The sequence below is a fragment of the Nanorana parkeri genome, unplaced genomic scaffold (genome assembly GCF_000935625.1).
Source record: "Nanorana parkeri isolate BGI_ZX_2015 unplaced genomic scaffold, ASM93562v1 scaffold921, whole genome shotgun sequence".
In the NCBI taxonomy this organism is placed as follows: domain Eukaryota; kingdom Metazoa; phylum Chordata; class Amphibia; order Anura; family Dicroglossidae; genus Nanorana; species Nanorana parkeri.
The window spans coordinates 360,389-382,247 of record NW_017307189.1 but is presented as its reverse complement, the minus strand read 5'-3'; the positions used below and the strand labels follow the sequence as shown (position 1 = coordinate 382,247).

At 38.5% G+C, this 21,859-nt stretch overlaps 1 protein-coding gene across 1 annotated transcript in view; it reads left to right on the top strand.

Moving 5' to 3' along the window:
• Positions 1 to 21,859, top strand: part of RIMS1 (regulating synaptic membrane exocytosis 1) — a 285,605-nt gene that overhangs the window by 120,185 nt on the left and 143,561 nt on the right. The window contains exons 6-12 of the mRNA XM_018566132.1: positions 2,094 to 2,161; positions 3,683 to 3,793; positions 8,713 to 8,812; positions 12,300 to 12,423; positions 16,856 to 16,902; positions 17,281 to 17,393; positions 21,358 to 21,488. Of these exons, the coding sequence (XP_018421634.1) occupies positions 2,094 to 2,161; positions 3,683 to 3,793; positions 8,713 to 8,812; positions 12,300 to 12,423; positions 16,856 to 16,902; positions 17,281 to 17,393; positions 21,358 to 21,488 (694 nt within the window). The remainder of the gene's footprint in view (positions 1 to 2,093; positions 2,162 to 3,682; positions 3,794 to 8,712; positions 8,813 to 12,299; positions 12,424 to 16,855; positions 16,903 to 17,280; positions 17,394 to 21,357; positions 21,489 to 21,859) is intronic.

The following is a 21,859-nucleotide window of genomic DNA, read 5'->3' as shown; positions in this document are numbered from 1 at the left end:
AAAAAAAAAAAATCCAAACCAGACCTTTATTCTGAGCCCTGGCCTGGCAGGGCAAACAAGAGGGGAAAGGAGAGAGAGCATCCAACAATGTGATCAAGGGTCAATGATGTGGTCCAGCCATGTAATCCAGTGTCTATAACGACCCCGACTCGCTGAAATAAAAAATGTCTCGCCACCCGACGACCCATCCACTCTCAACGAACCCCCGCCACAAATGACAGCTACGGCCGGAATGTAAACAAAGGGACCTGAAATGGCATGAAAATAAATGGGCGGTACGGGACCCTGACTTGCTCCGCCCATTTGTTTACATTCGGGCCAAAGCTGTCAGAGCTGTCATTTGTGGCGGGAGTTCGTCGGGAGTGGTTGGTACGGCGGGACTTTTTTGTTTTCGATGAGTCGGCGGGCTTCGATCATCGTGATTAATGCTGGATTACATCGCTTGGCAACGTGATTGACCCTCGATTACAACCTTTTTATTTTTATTACTATTAAAAGACTTGTCAAAAGCGGTGTTTGTGTTTTTTGTTCAATTAAAGGATTTTCTCAAAAGGGTGGTATGTTTATTTACTTTTTATTTAACCCTTTGGTGAATGAGTAGGGGTAACAACTACCCCTTATTCATTCACAAGGGGGGGGGCGACATCTGGGTGCCCCCTTTATGAAAGAGGGTACCCAAATGCAGATGAGCCCCCCTGCCTGTAGAACCTCACATCCACCGGGTCAGGGTTGTGGAAAAGAGGACCTTGTTCTCATCAGCATGGGGACGAGCTGCTTTTCCAGGGGGTCCCCCCTTGAAAAGAACCCTCCCATTGCTGAGGGCATGTGGCCTGGTGCATGGAGGTGGGGGCGCTCGCTCATCTCCCCTTTCCTGCCCTGCCAGGCCAGTGCTCAGATTAAGGGTCTGCTTTGGAAATTTAGGGTGGACCCCACATTTTTTTTTATTTTTGGGAGTTGGGGTCCCTCTTAAAATTCCTACCAGACCAAAAGGGGGGGCGGGGGGGGGGAACTCCACACGTTTTTTTCTTCACATCGGTGGTCCTTTCTAACATTCCTACCAGACCTAAAGGGTCTGGTATGATTTGGGAGGGGGACCCTGGGCCGTTTTTTTTTCTATTCTATTTTTTAAAATTTGCCGGGATTCGGTCAGCTTCACATTCTCCATGCTAGCGCTGTGTCTTTGGCTGAGCTTAGACAAAGCATATGCGTTCGGCTCGGCTGTTTCCTTCGTCTGCTGTACGGACTATTGTGTACAGCAGCCCTTCGGTTTGCCTGAACCGAATGTTTCCTGCAGCCGAAGTGAGCGAAGGAATAGCCGAACGTTTGGCTACATCCTTCAGCTCTTTAGTGAATAACCCCCTAAGTATCTGTTGGCAGTTTACTAGATTCCTTCATTTGTTGTTTCATTATCTGGGACCCAAATGGATTGGTTTACTTAACATGTAGAAACTGGCACTATTGAATGAGCAGGATGCTGTGTTTTACATTGCATAATAGCCAATCATCTGCAAGGGAATATAAAAAAACAGGACATTTTCTTGTAACTGATTGGATGGTTAAAGTGAATACAGTTATTCCTTATTTACTAATCCCATTGAACATTTACTTTCCACAGTAAAAAAATCTTTACTATTAAAAGAAAAACATGTGTGTGTGTGTGTGTGTGTGTGTGTGGGGGGGGTGCAGGGTACAGTTCCAGTGGTAGTTTATATAATGGGGGGGGAAATTTCTGCCCCGGGCGCCCAGAACTCTGGTTACGCCACTGCTGCTTTACTTAAACCAACCATAGAATCAGTTCTCTTTTTTGGACCCTGCAAAATGTTTATTTTTTTTAATTAGATCTCTATCAAATGTATAGCCTTTTAAATAATCCAATGCCACCAAAAATCTTTATGGGCCACTCTTTGAGGTCTGCACCTACATATTGCATCAAAGCACACCTCCTCCTCTCAGGTAAAGGTCTAATTTGAATTGATTTCTTCCTGGAAAATAATAAAATGGATTAACTCTTCTGATATTGATGATTACTTACTGTGCTTACTGTTCACACATACATACCTGCTTTCATCATCCAATGTTTAAAATTGTTGCAGGTGACTTGGACTATTACTGGTTGGACCCTGCCACATGGCACACTAGAGACACATCTCCCCTTGGCTCGGTAAGGAAAAGAAACTCCTTGGTTTCTCACTTTACATTCACTTCAGTCGCATTTACCATTTTATTTATTGGGAAATCCCACCAACATGTTGACAAGCCGGGGCTCCATTTCAGCTGAGCGCAGCAGATTCTGGGAATTGCTTTGCAGTGAGGGGGGAGGTGGCACATCGTAAGTTTCTAAGGAAAGGAATCTCAGATACTGTATCTATGTTATATTATGAAAACCCTAGTTGTGTGGACTAGGAGCCTGAGAAACATAAGCACACTTCTCATTTAGGGCAAACAGACAACTAGCTTTTTTTAGATGGAGGACAGCTTTGGCAGCCCATATATTCCACTCAGTACAGTTTTCCTTTAAGGCAATTAAGCTGACCAAATTGATAGTTACTTTCATAAATTCTAAACAACACATCAAGTAAAGGTATGTTATATATTTTCCAGGAATTGTTTAGCCATTACTGAAAACTTGTGTTGGTATAATTGCTGCTATCTGTACAACTGGACAGTCATTGTGGTCCATTCTGTCCACCAATATGCTCGTTATCTTATTGCACACATAATGCAATTTTCCTTTCCCTTAAACACCTTAGGACAGTTGAGTCTAATCAATCTGGAAGTCCCTCTTGTGCAATAACAAGAATTACACAGAATTACCTTGTCAGGCATTCCTTTAATTGGCACATGGTAGTGTTGGTTTTGGTTGCAGACACATATACTGTTTTATTAGTCAAAGCATTAAAGTGTAAAGAGTTGTGTCCCATATATTGAAATAAATGAAATATTGTTTAAACACAGGACCATATTAAAGTTTTTTCCCCCAATAATGTTATAATTGATAGCAGAAATGTAAGTACATGCAAATAAAAAGAGAAATTAGCACCAAAATACAGTGAAAATCAAAGCAAATATATATGCTTCTAGTGTAACCTATATTTCTAAAGGTAAGTAATGACATCAGAGCTTTGTGCTTTTCTTATCAGCTTCCCTGGTTACTATGTTCTCACAACCTTTGTTGCCTGTTAGCCACTGAAATCATTTCCTCATTGCCTGCCTATATCACTGGAAGCAAGAATAGTATAGATGGCCGTACAAGTACCGATCCCCAAACAGCAATAATAGAGAAATGAAAGATCTGTCTGGCCAAACTTTTAACCTGACTCAGACAACAATATATTTCAAGGAAAAACATGTTTAATGCCTATACTGCATTAAAATATGGTAGATTTAATATCGTATGCAAACATATTGTGATTTATAATAATGTGGTATAAAATGTGACCATAATGCAATGTCAGTTTTATTGTAGGAGGCTGATAAATGTATATTTTCCATTAGAACACATAGGTTCTTTAGACTTTGTCTAAATTAGTTTGCCATGCATAATCAGTGGGCCCAGGCTTTCTGAAGCATCCGGCTCAGCATGATGTGTCACTATGAGATAAAATACTAATTGAATTGGTTGTTGAAACAAAGAAAAGAAAACCAAGTACATCCTGTGTTTGTCTTTAATCTTCTTATTCAGCATCCTGTAACCTGGCAGCCTTCGAAGGAGGGTGATCGTTTAATTGGACGTGTTATTCTAAATAAGAGAACAAGTATGCCGAAGGAATCGGGAGCACTGCTGGGACTGAAAGTAAGCACAACACTTTTAAAGTTCCTGTAGTTTTAATAAGATTACTTCTGAGGTGCAGGATATATATATAAAAAAAAAATTTAATTTTATTTTCAAATTCAGAACAATATAAATGTCATACATGCCATCCACTTCATTCCACTCCAAATGTTTTGTATGTATGCCCTTGCCACTGTTTTGTTTACACTGAGTGGCCAGATTATTGTGACCACCCCATCAGTACTTCGTTGGGCCGCCTCGTGACTCCATGAGATGTTGAAAGGTGATGCGAGGAATCTGACACTGCACTGTTGCCCTTCTGTTGTCTTGTACCAGTCTTGCCACTCTCCGTTCTGCCCTAACATTGACTAGTCGCTCACGGCCACAATTCGCACATTCAAACCCAGATTTTCAGCTGACAGTCCAGTCTTTAAACACTTTAACAACAACTGCCATGGCTCAGAGCGCCAACACTGACGCGGCACAGGTACTCGTTTTATGTATTGGAGTATTTGCACGAGTACGAGTACTCATGCAAATACTCGGTATCGCCGCCGATACCGATGATTGTATCGGTATCGGTGCATCCCTAATAATAGCTATACACATCTGAGAGGCATTAGACAAACATAAGGGATGCTTTATCTTTAGTTAAAGGGAAGGTATACTATGTAAAGCTAAACTGAAGGTATAAATATTTATGTATATTTAAATTGGTCCAGCGTGGCTCAATGTAAGTATACATATCTCATTCCTGGTAGTGTACCAGGATCCTGTAAGCACTGTAGTAACCGGAACTGCTACAGTGCCTTACAGATATCTCCTGGGTCCTGTACTGCCGCTGTGCTGAGCGACTTCGCCTCTGCTGCGAAACATAGAGGGTCGCTCGCTTGCCACCGTGACAATCAAAAAGAACACCTAGTATATTTATCAATGAATTATTTATCAATGAATAATAGGCGGTCTCTGATTGGACGAAGGGTGGTGAAGGGACGTTACCGCCCCTTGTCCAACCAGAGAATGCCTATTATTTATTGCAGTGGCTACTACAGTGTTTTACAGGATCCCCATCGCCTACCAGGTAAAAAATATGTATACTTACATTGGGCAAAGCTGGATGAAATTAAGTATACAGCTTTAACAAAATTTAGAAAACAAGATAATGTTTGTTTAAAGCCCCACTCCAGGCTCTGTGCTTCCCCCACCCTCCGTGGTCCTTTTCCCTTCTTGAGGCCCCCGGTGGTAGTTTATGCTTTTTTTCACTTACCTTTTTCTCATCACCTCTGACCGGTCATGTGATGACTGGATCCTCTTCCTCTTTTGGTCTTCTTCAACTTTTAGGTGGTCCTGGGTCATATAGATAAGCTCTTGGATGAAGCATGAATACACTATTTGTTTTTATATTTTTGCTGATAAAGTCAGAAAGAAGAAAACGTTAGTAGTCTGAGTCTGCAGTGTGGGAGTGGGAATTATGCTGGTTAAATAACCTTGAATTTTGTTTTACTAAACAATGCATGGAGTATCCACTAGAACAGTTTTTCTCAAACTTATTTCAGCCACGGCACACTTTAAAAGTATAGAAAATCTTGAGGTACCCTATTTTAAAATGTAACAGACATACATGTTACTTACCAACAATGCAGATATACACCAGTCACTGCACCATATCCTGAACCCTTTCAATTCCTCTCATATACCCACCACTGTACCAGCAGAAGCCCCCCATAACCTGCACCCTCAGATTTTCAGTTATACACTGCTCTCTGTACCAACAGTTACTTTCCAGTACCTGCACCCCCAGACTTACAGACACAGCTTTCATATAACCCCCTGCATACCACATACCCCCTCACTCTCCCAATCCTAGCTGGAATCCACAGCGAGCTACTATCTCCTGGACTGGAAATACATTTTCTTCTTTCTAATGCTCCTCTTCCTGGAGCTGTCTTGTGTGTATTTCTATCCATGCATCATTCTTTTCCACTTTCTACCTGACTTCCACCCCATTCCAGCTCTTATTGACAGTGGCTTTACACAGTGGTCCGACTCTCCCTTCATCACTACAAGATCTTGGGGAAAAATTAATGCAATTCTGGACGGAAATAAATGTTGTGACATTGCCTAAGTTTAATGAAAGGATGCCATGGCAAATGCTTTCCATAATCAAATCTAAAGGCGGTGCAATTAAATATAATAGTGTGTGACTTTTGTTTGGCCAGGCAGTATATATATAAATATATATTTTAGGGAATCATCGATACCAGTATTGTTATAGGTGCCGATATTGGGCATTTTCACAAGTACTCATTAAAATATACCCCGATGCCAAAAACCAATACAGCGCTTTACATGTATAACTGATGTAATTATTCTGCATTGCTGTATAATGTATTGCTGGGATATGTGGGCCTCTATAGCTTATGGTAATTTTCTGCATTGCCGTATAATGTATTGCTGGGATTTGTAGTCCTCTATAGCTGATGGTATTATTCTGCATTGCTGTATAATGTATTGCTGGGATTTCTAGTCGTTTGTAGCTGGTGGTATTGTGCATTGCTGTATAATGTATTGCTGGGATTTCTAGTCCTCTATAGCCAGTGCATTCTGCATTGTTGTGGTCCTCTATAGCTGGTGGTAGTCTGCATTAATGTATAATGTATTAGTGGGATTTGTAGTCCTCTATACAGCAAGGCAGAATACCACTAGCTATAGAGGACTACACATCCCAGTAATACATTATACAACAATGCAGAATACCACTAGCTATAATGTATTACTGGGATTTGTGGTCCTCTATAGCTGGTGGTATTCTGCATTGCTATATAATGCATTGCTAAGATTTGTAATCCCTCTACAGCTTGGAGTCAGTGGCTGAACTACCAGTTGCAGCTGTGACCGGGCCCTGTGCTCCACCACTGTCCTAAAATCATTAGCCTGTATTGTTTTAGAAAAACTGTCACAAAACTAAAAAAAAGGTATTGGTTTTGGTATCAGTGACCAGTACTCATAATCGGTCTGAAAAAATGGTATCAGTGCATCCCTTAAGAGTGGTAGTTTATGACATGACTTATTTTGTTCCGTGATTTGTGCACCAGAATGAGTGCTTCTATAAACATTGGGGCACCATAAAAGCCAGTTTCTCTTACAGAAAGGTTGTTATTTAACTAAATGTTTAATTAAATTATGTTGGTTGCAGATAGTGTATGGAAGTTAAATTCTTTTAGTTACCATGAATGCACCATTTACACAGAGTGAATGGTATGAAACGCAGCCATTTAGGGCACCGAGCCATAAGCATTAGAGAGAAGACTGTCTAATAATTTGTTTTTTAGGTACCTTGTTTAATCCCTCTGTTTTCAAACAATGTCACTGAGGGTAATTCTATGTGATATTTATTTTATGATATCCCACTTATTTTTAATAACTTTGTGATGTGTGACATCAGTAATGTTAGTTACGAGTCATTTCCTACAACCAGTACATTTTGTAATAATGAAGTATTAATGCATTGTTCCCTGTAAACATAATATTTCAAGTAGAGCAGTTCACTACATACACAAAGGGAAAAGACAATATACTAAAAAAGCTTTTATATAAGAATGTTCTGTATAGTAAAAATCATGTGGGTCACTAGCAGAACTCATTAACAGGCTCACAAGATTGAATAATACAAAGAGCTGTAAACTAGGGCAGCCAGTCATAATGAATTTTTTCATTGTCACAGCTGCCCCAAGCGGATTAAGGTGAAATCTGAATGGCTTCTATGGGTTATTGCCCTTTACATAATTCCTATAGCAGGAATGCAGATCTTGGAACATAGGGCTTAACAACCCACTAGGTGATCCGCATGTAGACAGTGTGCCATCTCTGAGTACAGACATAGGGCAATCCTATACTTCAGCAGGCACAAATCCTAAAACTCAGTGGATGTATTTGTTCTCCATTACACTGCCCTCTGCCCTCTCACCAGTATTCTAAATACTTGACCCTGGTCATGCCTGCACCGCTGAAGCAGTCTGATAGGACTACAGGTCTGCATGTCCCAGGCTTTTTGTAGGCTTCCCTTGTCAGTGTTTCAGTGATTGTAATACAAATAGTAGGCACATATGTACAGTGCTGAGGCTGGTCACATGGGAGGGAGAAGAGAATTCCCGCATTCAGCATTTTTTTGCTGTCTTTGCTGCTTGTGATCCTGCATGCGGCCTCAGGGGACGGGAGATAGAAATGCTGATGATGATTTATTAGTATAAGAAAGTAAGTGGGTGTAAAACAGCAATTGTCTTACAGAGTGAGTGAAAATGTAGTTATCCTTAAAGTGACTCTGTCATGAAAGTATGGTCACTGCCATTGCAGGCCTCTTTCTAAAACTGCTAGATGCCTGGCCATGTCTGACTTCAGCCAGATGTTTCAGTCAAAGTCCCAGATCAAGCATGGTGTAAATCAGGGCTTGACAAATTTGTTAGAAATATCAGAAAATTGCAGGGCACCATAGGACTACTTATCTCTTTGTCTTTTTTGTATACAAGTATTTCTTAAGTTGTAATAAAAATATAATATTTGCAACAATTCAGCTAGAGTGCCTTGCAGTATACTGTATATATCAAATCATTAAAAAAAAATCTATCGTGCTCTAGCTTTGAAGTTTGGAATTCAGCAAACATCTGTAACTGTCATTGTTGCTAGCAAGTTAAAATTGCATGCAATCCTATTGCCTCCCTAAATCTATGGGAGATATAATTTTTATTTAACACCATTTACTATTCTTGTAGAAATTTAGTGTAAAGGTGTAAGGTTTGTGTATTCTCTTTTAATAAATCTCTTATACCACTGTTTACTAGGGTACTAGATATACATTTTTGTATATGTGTGTTTTTATTCTCTCTTTTAGTTGTTCTTTTTCTCCATGCTTTTCTAATTGTGTGTATAAATTATATACTCAGGTTGTTGGAGGTAAAATGACTGACGCCGGACGCCTTGGTGCCTTCATCACCAAAGTCAAGAAGGGAAGCCTTGCGGATGTTGTAGGTCATTTAAGAGCAGGTATTTCAAGAAGACTTCATATCTGTTGAATTTGTGGGTGTTAAAATTCATTGTGAACTCTCTATACCTTCCCATGGACACCCAGTACTAGCAATGGAATTCAATGTATCAATGTGAAATAGACAAATCTTTTCTTGGTAGTTTCAACAATGCCAGATGCCCGTTATCTTTAGAGCTGTATTTCATATCAATGCTATTACTACAGTATTATGAAAATAGCATTTTTTCCAACACACTCCTTTAGGTTCATTAGCACTAAAATAAGAACTACATTTTGGCCTTTTCTTACATCAACATATCTACACAGTACATTTTTTTTTTTTACTGACTTTAGAGATGTGCTCTATAAAGAGAGTTGCTATATTGAAAAATAGAGCAAAAGCTATTTCTGCTAAACAGCAGAAGGAGTTGCATTCTGTTTTTTTATAAATTGGCAAAATGTTTCTTTAAAATATATTCTGCTGTTTTCTAAACTGTGTTATCACAATATGGTGAAAATTAGCAGCAAATGTTGACAGCTTTATGAATTAATAAAATTCTTGAAATTAGACTTGTCACTTTATAAAAAGGCAGTCAAAAGTTTACCACAAATGGTGCATAAACCTTTGCACACCTTCCAAAATAAGCAGCCGGTGTTGATATATTATAAGAATAATGACTTACATACTAGCCAACTGTGTATTACTTGTTCAGCAGTGGTGAGATATACAATATAAGCCGCTATGATACCCTGGGAAAAGTGTTGTACAATGAGATTTGTGGATTAGCTTAGCTGATTTCTAATAATGCCTTATCTTCACATATTAAAATTTGTATGTCCAACAAATACCAACTAGTTCTACAGCGGTTGCAGGAGTTAGCTGGTATAGCCATGCTGTAATAACATTCTTTCCTCTCCTGTATACGTTAGAAATTACAAATGATTGTGCAATAAAAGATGTTCCCAGGAGACATCAATTTGTATGTTCCATGGTACACCACGATAAATATCCATAGCCAACAAATTAGTCTTGCTAGGTGCTGGCTATGCAGTTAGTATTGCTAAAGAGGAATTATTCGTTTGCTGCCTCAGCGTTTTGACTGAAACCTGGATTTGATTATTTTCTAGATTGTATTCTGTTTTAGAAAATGCCATGTATAAAAGGCTTTTTGATTTCAACAATCTGATAAATAGTTCCCTCACTCAATAAGCAATAAGATCACAGTGAGTCATCGGGGAGAACAACATTCAGTATCCAGACAATCCTAATATATTAAGGGCATATAAAGGATTAAAACCACAGCTAAGGGCAGATTAATTAATCAGCGCTTAACAATTATTCCTGCATATGCTTGGTGTACTCACTAAGTTGCACAGGAATTCAGCCATTACTCCTGGAGATGTTTTTTTTTTTATCCTGATGCGCTCAAACTCCAGCCTGAGATTGAATGGTAATAGCAATGACATAAGTACATTTAATTGTATGATTTTGATGTGCGTGTTTCAGGGAAATTAGTATTCTACTAAGCTTGCTAGAGATTACTGATCATTCATTCTAAATCTAATCTAATGCATTCATTTACATTTAGTCAGCATATTTCACAGTACTTTAAATAAATATTTGCACCATTCCTTCCAATCCAAACCCTAACAGAGTTACAATTCAATGACCCTACAGTGGGCTTAATTTATGATCTGTACTTTCTCGTGCAGTCTTTGTTGTCCTGGAGAAGGCAATGACAGTTTCCCTTTTTATTTTCCCATAAAAGAAAACTCTGGTTGCTTTTGGTTTTTACAGCCTGCCAGAGGTAATTCATTCCTTTGGTACAATGAGGTCAATTCCCCTACAAAGACTCACACAGACTGCAGCACTTCTGGCAGGAAGGCATTTCTTCTGTGTGTGACAATGCCACAGTGTAGTTTGGCAACACGGTCACCCAGGACTCTCAGCCAGAGGGGCTGAGAGGTTCCAGAATGCAAATAGTTCTGCAGGGAAGAAACTGGCCTTTCAGTTTCCTCCAGTTTTTCCGGATTGTAGCTGGGATCTGGATATCTGGAGATTTCTTAGTGTTCTGGGTGGGATGAAATCTCCAGTCCTGAGGTCAGGTGTTGCAAGGTGATCAGGTGGCTGAGAGCAGCCTCATTAAGAGCTCAGACCAGAGCTCAGAGGAGGAGTTCGGGGTGTGTGCTGGAGGAACGCGAGGGTCGAGCTAAGCCAGTAGTGTGTGGGTGTGCAGGAGGCACACGACCACAAGCAGACTCGCTGTGTATGCTGGACGCATGTGGAACAGCCAGGGGAGTCTGGGGAAGGTTGGTGACCCAAGAGACCTGGTGGACACACTGCTAAGAGAGCAGTGTGAGTGCTCACGAGGGGTGATTGCAGTGAGTATGACACAGGTGTGCTAAAGACTGTACTTTCTGAGACACAAGCGGACTGTATGTTGCTGAATTAAAGCTCTTTTATGTTACGGAAGAATAATAAAGACTTTTGGTTAAAGGAAAAGCCTGTGTGAGTGCTCTGTGAGCTCCCCAACATTACATGTGGTATGTTTTAGTATGTTGGTAGATTGCCTCATTTGAAGAACATAAAGTGAATAGGGGTGTTGCTCTGGAAGACACCACTGCTAACCACAAAGCTAAAATGCTACTAGGGGTACCACAGGGGAATTGGCAGAGTCTGAACATTTGGGAGTAGATTTGCCAAAACGAGAGATCATGTCACAAACTACAAATAATACCCAAACATTTTTCTACGCACTCCAGTCAAAACGAACTGGTCTTTCAGTCAGCCAAAAGCAAATATAGATGGATTTTACAAACAAACTGGTAACAAGAGATTTTTATAGCTGTTGCCCTTGTGTATAACATCAGAAGGGAACAAAAATGTTTTTGTTGACCATAGCAAACAGTAAGATATTTGCTTACATCATACACGTGCACTAGGAAATATTTATTCTATGATTAAAAAGGAACAAGAAAAGCCAACATTTTGAATGGCTACAAAAGGCAAGTAAGCCCCAGATATCATCCATCAATTTTCAAACATAAAGCATGCTGTTGGCCTTGTCATAAATAATAATTGTCAATAAAATGCACAATTACCAGATATTGGTTGTAATGTGTATCTGGAGTAAAGTAGACTGGTCTACATATGTCATGAAGGAATATTTGCATGTACATTTGTCTGATCTGCTTATAGAATTACATAATTCAGGAACCCAAGTAATCACGATTCATGACTTGCTGGTTGGACTAATGCTGGTTGGCATATAGGTTTTAAGTTTGTTTTTAAAACCGATTTACTAATCTAGAATACCTGTGTTCAGTATTGCAGTTTTCTCAGCGTAGCAAGTTAAGAAAATAGCGCACATTTAAAAAAATGTTACCATAAAAATGCTGTTGTCATTTTAGCTTAGAAATGTAGGATTTAGAACATTTTATGTTGCAGATGTTTTACTATTTATGCCAGGCAGATATATTTTAATTATTTTTTGCCATTTATGTAAGGTGATGAAGTTTTAGAATGGAACGGGAAGTCTTTACCAGGTGCAACAAATGAAGATGTTTACAATATAATTTTACAATCAAAATCTGAACCACAAGTAGAGATCATTGTGTCCCGCCCCATTGGGTAAGAGCATGCATATAGTTTAAATGTCTGGTTACTTTTTTGATTAGGTGTTTTATCTTAAATCATAAGAAACATGATAAAGGTTTCCAGCCGTGCCAACATGAACCATTGCAAACCTTTGAAATTACACTAATGATTATTGACTGGCACCCTAACATTCAAACCAAATCCCCAAATTGGAAGATTGTCCGCTAATCTCCCCATTTCCAACACTTAAACTTAACCCCGGGCCTGCTCATGAAATTTAACCTTTAACATTTAACCTGACCCTAACATTTAACATAATTTTCTATCTTGTTTTAACCCTTAAAATAACACTAAATTATCCATAAACTTACATAGTATTTGAGGTTGAAAAAAAGACACAGGTCCATCAAGTTCAACCTTTGCGTGTGTGTCTCTTGTGTGTGTATAACAGTCCCTGTGTGGTCTAGTATTTAAGTGCATCTGTACCCATGTAAACGCTCTAACTGAAAAGAAGCCCCTATGCCCTTTGTGGTTAAATCTTTTCTCCACCAATTTTAGTTGGTGACCTCTAGTCCTTGTTACGGAGTTTACAGTAAAAAGTTTAGTGCCGATGTTGCCATCACCACTAAACATTTTGTACAACAAAATCATGTCCCCTCTTATTCTCCTCACTTCCAGTGTGAATAAGTTTAAATTTAAATCCCTTACCACTTTGTTCAAATAGTAGTACTATAGCTAATACAAAGTAACCTTAAAACAAATATTATCTCTAAAACTGGATTCTTACCTTATCAGCCTGCAAGTACTACACAAATTCCTATTGTCCTTGCATCAGGATCTGACAGTATGAGATATTGTAATGCCCATATGAAACCATTTATTGAAAACTGTGGACTTTACATATCTCTAATATAAGCCAATATTCAAATTTGACTAAGTACCTGCGTTTACTTTAAAGGTTCTAAGCCTTAGGCACACATGCAGTACTGTGCAAAAGTTTTAGGCAAGTGTGAAAAAAAATGCTGAAAAGTAAGAATGCTTTCAGAAATAAAAGTGCTTTGACTTCAAAACATCATTAATTCTTCTAGGTGCACTTGCACACAGTTTGTGAAGGAACTCTGTAGATAGGTTGTTCCAAACATCTTTAAAAAACTAACCACAGACTGTCTGTGGATGTAGGCTGCCTAAATTCCTTCTGCCTCTTCATGTATTCCCAGACTGACTCAATGATGTTGAATTTAGCACTCTGTGGGGCCAAACCATCACTTCCAGGACTCCTTGTTGTTCTTTACGCTGAAGATAGTTACTAATGACATTGGCTGTATGTTTGGGGTCGTTGTCTTGTTGCGAAATAGGTTTGGGGCCAATCACACGCCTCCCTGATGGTATGGCATGATGGATAAGTATCTGCTTGCATTTCTCAGCATTGAGGACACCATTGATCCTGACCGAATCTCCAACTCCATTGGCAAAAATCCATCCCCAGACTTGCAAGGAACTTCTATCATGCTTCACTGTTGTCTGTAGACACTTATTATTGTCCCACCCTCCAGCCCTTTTTTGAGCAAACTGCCTCCTGCTAGTGCCAAATATTTAAAACTTTGACTCATCAGTCCAGAGCCCCTGCTGCCATTTTTCTGCACCCCAGTTGCTATGTTTTCGTGCATAGTTGAGTCACTTAGCTTTATTTCCACGTCAGAGGTATGGCTTTTTGGCCATAATTCTTCCAAGGAAACCACTTCTGGCCAGACTTCTCCAGGCAGTAGATGGGTGTACCTGGGTCCCACTGGTTCTGATGGCACTGCAGCATATCTTCTGATGTTGAAGGAAGTAAGCATGATGTGTCTATCATCTGCTGCATTATGTTTCCTTGGCCGACCACTGCGTCTTTGGTCCTCAACGTTGCCTGTTTCTTTGTGCTTCATCAATAAAGCTTGAACAGCTCATCTTGAAACCTTTGCCTTGGAAAGACCTTGCTGATGCAGTATAACTACCTTGTGTCTTGTTGCTGTGCTCAGTCTTGCACAACCTCACCTTAGTAGCATAGTTTGGCTGTTCCTCACCCAGTTTTAAGCATCCAAAACACCTGTTTCTGTTTCAGTTAATGACTGTGTTTCAATTTACATATAATTGGTTAATCATACACCTGACTCTAATCCTAAAAAAATCCCTGACTTTGTGCAAGTGTAAAGGTGGCCATACACTGTACAACCATCGCAAGACCTTAGTCTTGCGATGGTTGTAAAGTGATTAAAAAAATGTACGATCTGCCCATCTTGGACAGGCAGATCGCACTCTCGATCATCGCAAGCCCGCCCCCCTGAGGGGCGGGCTTCCGATGACCGCAATGCTGAACGGGCAGTGTGCGCATGCGCACACCGGCCCGTTCGGCATTTGTCTCCCGAGCACCGTTCAAACCAGCCGAAAATCGTACGATTCTCGGCTGGTTTTCTAACATGCTCCTTAGACAAAAGACGTGCGACCGTACAGTAGAAACGGTTGCACGTCTTCGTTCACACTGTTCGATTCTCGTACGATCGCGGGATTTCCCGCGATTCTCGTACGAGAATCGAGCAGTGTATGGGCACCTTAAGAATTGATGCTGGTTTGAAGCTAAAGAACCAAATATTGATTTGATTTTAGATTTTTCTTCTGTTCAGTCACTTTGCATTTTGTAAATTGATCAAAATAAACAATACAAATATATATCTTTGAAAGCTTTCTTACTTTACAGCACTTTTTCACACCTGCCTAAAACGTTTGCACAATACAGTATAAAACAGGCACATGCGTATTTCCAAATCTCGTTGAGCTTTCCAAGAGCCTGAAACCTGGGTAGGTATAATATGAAATAATGAGACATCAGGTCCTTCCCCCCACCTGCACCTCATTTTTGGTCAGTCACTATAATAGGCAGCCTCACTGACCAATATAGTGATGTGGAAGGTGCTGTGGAAATGTTCAGGTTCAGGAACTAAATTTTCATATTAGAACTCGCAGATATTTTTACAGAGTACATAAATAAATATGCATGCAAGCACATTTTACATGCAGGTGCCTGCTATACATGTTTCCCTTAGATTTTGGAGAATTTTAAAGTATACACTAGGTGCACTTAAATGGCCATGTAAGGCTGACCAACATTCTTATCTGCATATGGTCAAACATGTTTCAGAATGTCACATCCACTGATTACTACCAAAATCAGTAGTAGCCTGTTATTGGTAACAGTCATATCCTGACATTTTCAGTCCAGTGACAATAGTCCTGTTTTAAAGATGGATGGGCATTTGCAATTAGCACTTAGTTTAAATAATGTCTTGATTAGTAATTGCTCTGGATTTGGTATCCTTTTTTTTTTTATAGTCAAAGGGTTTCTCTCGGTACATGGTTTTTAGCCATGTAATGCTTATTTCTGACCATACCGCAGACAATGACAAGTTTAGTTTCACGTTGGGCCTATATTGTTCATGAAGCTCTGGTTATTACAGCAATTTGTAAACTGGATTTGTGTATTTAACCTTCCAGCAGAAAGTACTGCTCTGTAGTTTATTGAGCAACCTTAAGCTAATAGACCTTGACACCAACTTCTCTCATGCAGAGCACGCCATCCATATCATTTATCTAGATGTACTGTACTGCATGATCCATGATTCTTCCCTTCCCTTTTTTACTCCTTTCTTCTGTCTTTTTTATCTCCATTACTTGTATTTTATGGATGTATTGGGTAAAGCTAGCACGTTTAAAATAATTTAAGAGAAACACTCTACTATACCTATTACAAAATATGCTTTCCATAGACAGTCGAACACAAATTGAGAAAATTAACTCAAATGTATGTTCTGTTTGTTTGAACGTTGTAAACATAATGCATATATATAACTGTAGTAAGTCGAATGATGAAATGCAAAGTACAGTAACCCCTGAAGACCTGATTTAATTGTATTAAAGTCATATCAATTAAAAGAGGATTTTTCATTGGATGAAATGGGCTACTGCGATTAATTTTTCATGACGGTTCTTGATGTTGCTTTATGGAATGTCTGTTAAGACTGGATCAGAGGACAAGCATTTTATTTAATATCATTTAAAATGTTAGTTTATAGATGGATATTACATATGACTTTTATAAGCTCTTCTAAATGATAAACAAAGACAATTGGTATCATGTTGAAAGAATTGCATGTGCTGCTCATAGCAAACAGTCAATTTCTTGTTTGTAATGTTTGTAGCTTATGACAATACATACTCTATATTGTGAAACCTCTTAGCGCCTCGATCAGTTTCGATCTTTTTATTTTTCTGGGGGAAATGATCAACTCTGTTCAAAGTCCTGCAGCAATAATATTTAGCTCAATATTTGATTACCTGAAACAGCTGAGCAACACTACTGTCTTTTTTTATATGTTATTTTCCATTATTAAATACCTCAGTGTGATTGTTTTTTTTTTCCTGTTCACTTCAGTGACATTCCAAGGATCCCAGAAAGCTCTCATCCGCCATTAGAATCAAGTAGGTGCTCTTTCTTTCTCATTTTATTTGTTTGCATGTGGCCTTAGAAAAACTTGAAACTAATTATTTTTGCCATTAAATTCTGTCAGATGTAAACTCCTATATGCAGCAAGATAATAGGGGCTACACCTCACAAACATTCTCTAGTTATACAATTACTGGTAGCTGTCATGTCAGAAATGATGTGCAGCACTGCCTGCTGGGTAACCTGATGTTGCTTCTGATTGTTTCAGATATTTTAATTTTAGGGTTGCAGAGAGGAAAATAGGAAAATAAATGCATCTTTAATTTATATCTAATAACTGCCCACTATCATAAATTATATCTATTTTACTAATGCAGATCATTTAATGTAATCTGTGTTTCCATATGTGTAAGGTTCAAGTTCTTTTGAATCTCAGAAGATGGACAGGCCTTCAATATCTGTTATATCTCCAACCAGCCCCGGAGCACTTAAAGATGCACCTCAGGTCTTGCCAGGGCAGCTGTCTGTAAGTATCTATCTGTATATCTGGCAAAGTTCATGTGGCATGTATCCTAGAAAAGGTTCATTAAAGCTGATCTCTAGGCAAACAGCTAAATACACAGTTAAAAACACACATATGGGAATTGTTTTACACACCTTAGAACTTGTTATTATGTTCAGCCCATTTTTGATTCAAGTTCCCATGCTAGCTCTAATTGTGGCAGCTTGAGTGCCCCATTGTAGGGGGTTAGAGAATACCTTTTAATAAATGCATACTGATTAAAGTGTTTTTTTGTAAACCCCCCCGGAGTTCAGCTTTAGCAATCATAGATTTCCGCTCTTTCTGCCTAAGCGACAATGATCATTAGGACAAATAGAGGGTTAATTCCCCCCAACAGGACACATACAGCAATAAAAAAACTTGCCAATGGTTATAACCTAACCCTTTCCCATATCTGCCTTAACATACTCTTTGAGCTTTGCTGGAAATATAGCACCATAGTTCAACCAACTTTTGGATCTAGATAACCAGTTCTCCAAATCTGATATTACTCTGTGTACACATAAGCCTCACAGGCTTGTTTACACTCAATTTCTCTTTGATGAAACTCCCTGTCTTTGTGGAGGAGCTGAGTGCTAATATTTTACCCTATAGAAGTATGTATCAAAGATCTATTGAGTGAGTGATCACCCCACATTTTTTTATGTGTTATATAGTGGAATGCTCCCCCTGCCCTGACTTTCCTTTTTTCTCCTTCAATTCTTCTGCTACTCTTGTTTTATTGTTTTAATAGATTCAAGTTGACCATGGCAAGCCAACACGTTGTTATAGTAAGCAAAATTAAAATCTAAAAAGTGGCTGCATGCTACATGCAAGGTCAATATGTTTTGAGTTCTGAAAATAGGGAAAATAGGGCCCACTCACAGCCCACAGACTTTCTAAAAGCAAATAGTTTGTTCACTTTGCACGGGAATTTTTCCCTTAGTTTAGTGAGTGAGGTGGAGCTCTTCTGACTTCCATCATCCAATCATGTACAATCAAAAATACTGTGTTTATATTTCCCTTGCACAAGATTGGGTATTCTTTGCAAAGTGAATTTTCACCACATTCACTAAGTTAAGAGGAAATTATCTTGCAAAGTGAACAGCCTATTTGCCTTTTGTAAAATAACCCTCACACAGAGAGTAAAGTGCAACAATCTACAACATGCATTCAGAAATGTATTTTTACTAATCTGGCTCCGGTACATAATCAAATCCTTTTCTGGGCTTTTTTGTAGTGAACACATTAAAAATGTTGAGCACATTCATGAATTTATTATGCACTGTAGAGGTATAGCAAACTGGCAAGATAAAAGCATGTTTCACCCAAAGATTCCCACAACTTTTATTCAAATTACACATTTGTCCAATTGAATCCAATTTTAAAATATGTGAATCTGGTATGCAGCTTCAGTGAAAACATACAGTATATTCGTGCATACATGTATTTTCAATTTAAAAATGTGTGAATCTGGTATAAACCTTCAGTAAAAACATATATTTGTGTATAGATGTATTAACATGTATACTTAGACCCTGCCGTTACTTTGCACCATGGATTTTGTTGTATGAGATCCAAGTATGTTTTGTCCAGTGCAAGCATGAACATGAACTATGCTATTATACATCTCAAAGAAACATACGTATAATAAAATCATGAAGATAAAATGTTCCCTTTTTTGCCCCTACGTAATCTATTTTCATTTCAAAATGCTTTTCATTAGTTCTATAAAGAAAACTGCATTAGAAGCTGTCGCCTTTAGGGTAAAGTGCATTTCATAGTGTGTGCACATTATGTGTCATTCACATAGCTAATAGCTTTTTTCTTAATGGATCTTAAAACCTTCTCGGACTTTGGAAATGTTTGCTCTAAAGGTTAAAAAAGCTTGTATCCTTTAGCATAAAAATACATTAAAACAAAGGCTTTAAAGTCATCACTACATGGACATTTTCTTACCTCTTGGGGGAGATGTCCATTAGAAATTAACAATTTCTTACCTCTTGTGGGATATGTCCATTAGAAAGTAACAATCTTTTTGTTATTTCCTTTTCTGTAATATCCAGTTGATTAATAGTTTTTTTTCTCAGTTTTGCTTTTCACTGTTTAACCAGCACAAGAGAAATGTAAAAAAGATAGGTCGGATAGGTCAGGCCGTGGTTTGTAAGTTTTGCACATGAAGTATAGAGTCTTTCTGGACTCCATTTATCAAACTAAAAAAGTTTGGTAAAGAGAGGACAAGCAGCCCTAGTTACTATCTCTCCAATGTACCCGAGTCTAGACTATGGACATGTATTGATGTATTCCTAGCATGCAGTAAAATAGTTTTAAAACAAGCTATGCCAGACCTCTGTAGCTGCAAACACTATGGAGAAATTCTACATTAATTTACCAAATTTCTTTCCTCGAAGCTGTCACCTGAGAGGTCAGTTATGAGAGGAGGACTCTGCTCCATGGTCTCATTTATCAGTTGTCCCAAAGGAGTTCTAAAGTCACATATACTATCATGTTATAACATCAGCATTGTAATAGGATTAGATACTGTTTTTCATAATGCAATCAAAGCTCACTTGAAAAAAATCCCTTTTATGTAGTGAGTTCTGCCTTCCGTCTGCCCATCACTTTCACCAACTTCATGGATTCTTTTTCCCTGCTGCTTTATGGGATGCAATCTTAATTTCTCAAGACTACATATCCAATCATGCATTGCTTCCAGCAAGCAATGATAATATTACATTGATCAGATGTTGAGTTGTAGTTCTGAGAGCGGGCTCCGTCAAGTGCATTTTCACAGGGCTGAGTGAAATTGTGTCAGCATCCTATAGGTAAGTTTACAAACTTCTAGATCAATATGGCGATTAGGAGTGGGATAGAACTTATGGAGATGCAATATAGAAATACATATTTATTTTAGTTTTTGACCATAGATACACTTTAAAGTAAAGCCAGCCAAGCTTTTTAAACATTTAAAAATACTGCAGACACCACAGGATGCTTATAATTACCCTCATTAGTCAGAAAATGATCTCCTGTTTACCGCTCTGAAACTATTTTCACATTGATACCAAATGTACTTCAGGGCTTTCCCCGCCATCTGCCTTTCCCCTGTCTCATAAAAATGATCCATTTGAAAACAGAGGCAGGTTAATTACCACAATATACAGTGATGAGAATAGGACCTAAGGATGAATTTATCCACAGGACTTGCAGCTAAAGAGGTCAGTATGGGCTTCTGTTATTGGGTATAGTGAGGGCTCCTTTCTTTAAGTGCATATTGATATTTTAACATTCTTAACCAGGGCACAGGTGCACTTTAAGAAAAGGCTGAGAGGCTGCTTGTCCTCTCAGCTTATTCAGGCAAACTCTCCTGCTGTCACATAAAGATATTAAAAAAATCATTCACATCAATTTGTTTTAAAAGATCGTTTTCTTGAATTCAGCTGGAATTTCTGCTTCTTCCTTTTAAATGAAAAAAATCTTATTGATCAAACTGCCCATTTAGTGCAGTCATTTTCTAACAGACAGACATTTAATCTAATCTGTCGTTGCATCAAACATTTTTGTCCATATGTATACAGCCCGCAATAGCTGCTCTGCTGTAAATCAGTTTAATAATATATTTTAGAAAAATATATTTTTATACTTTCTTGCTAGCATAAACAACCAATATGCAGTATGCATTTCTCAGTATTCTGCTAGTAACACAATATAAGAAAAAAATCTTTAAAGTGCTATTAAGCCACAAGCCTGAAAGGTTGCAACTTCACCTAAATTCCACACAGATGTAGTAGCAGAAGAACTGATCACAGTGAAAAATACACAGAACAAGGTTTTTCTATGCTTGACAAAACAGTTTGTATCAGAAAAATCCTGTATGTGCTGCTGTTTAACTGCTATATTTTTTAATAATAGTATCTGCCAATCTGATATTATTATGATTGTCTTTCAGGTAAAATTGTTGTACGATAAAGTAGAACATCACCTAATAGTCACTGTGTTACAAGCAATAGACCTTCCACCCAGGCCAGATGGACGCCCAAGGAATCCTTATGTAAAAATGTATTTCCTTCCGGACAGAAGGTAAGAAGTCAACATAAATCCATTTTACTTTTAAATGTATTGGAATGAGACATCAGCAGTGGCAGCTTCCAAGTTTCTTTTAGAAAAGGAACAAGTAAATCCTCAACCTCCTCATGTATCACTTGTCCCTCCCTCCCTTTTAGATTGTAAACTGTCACGGGCAGGGCCCTCCTTACCATATTGTCTTGAATTGTATTGTGATTGTAATGTCTTCCTTATATTGTAAAGCGCTGTGCAAACTGTTGGCGCTATATAAATCCTGTATAATAATAATAACAAGTGAATCCTTTTTCACTATATGATGTAAAAAATTGCTTGCTTGCAGTCATAAGAACTGCCACTAGATGACAGCATATAACTTTGTTCTACCT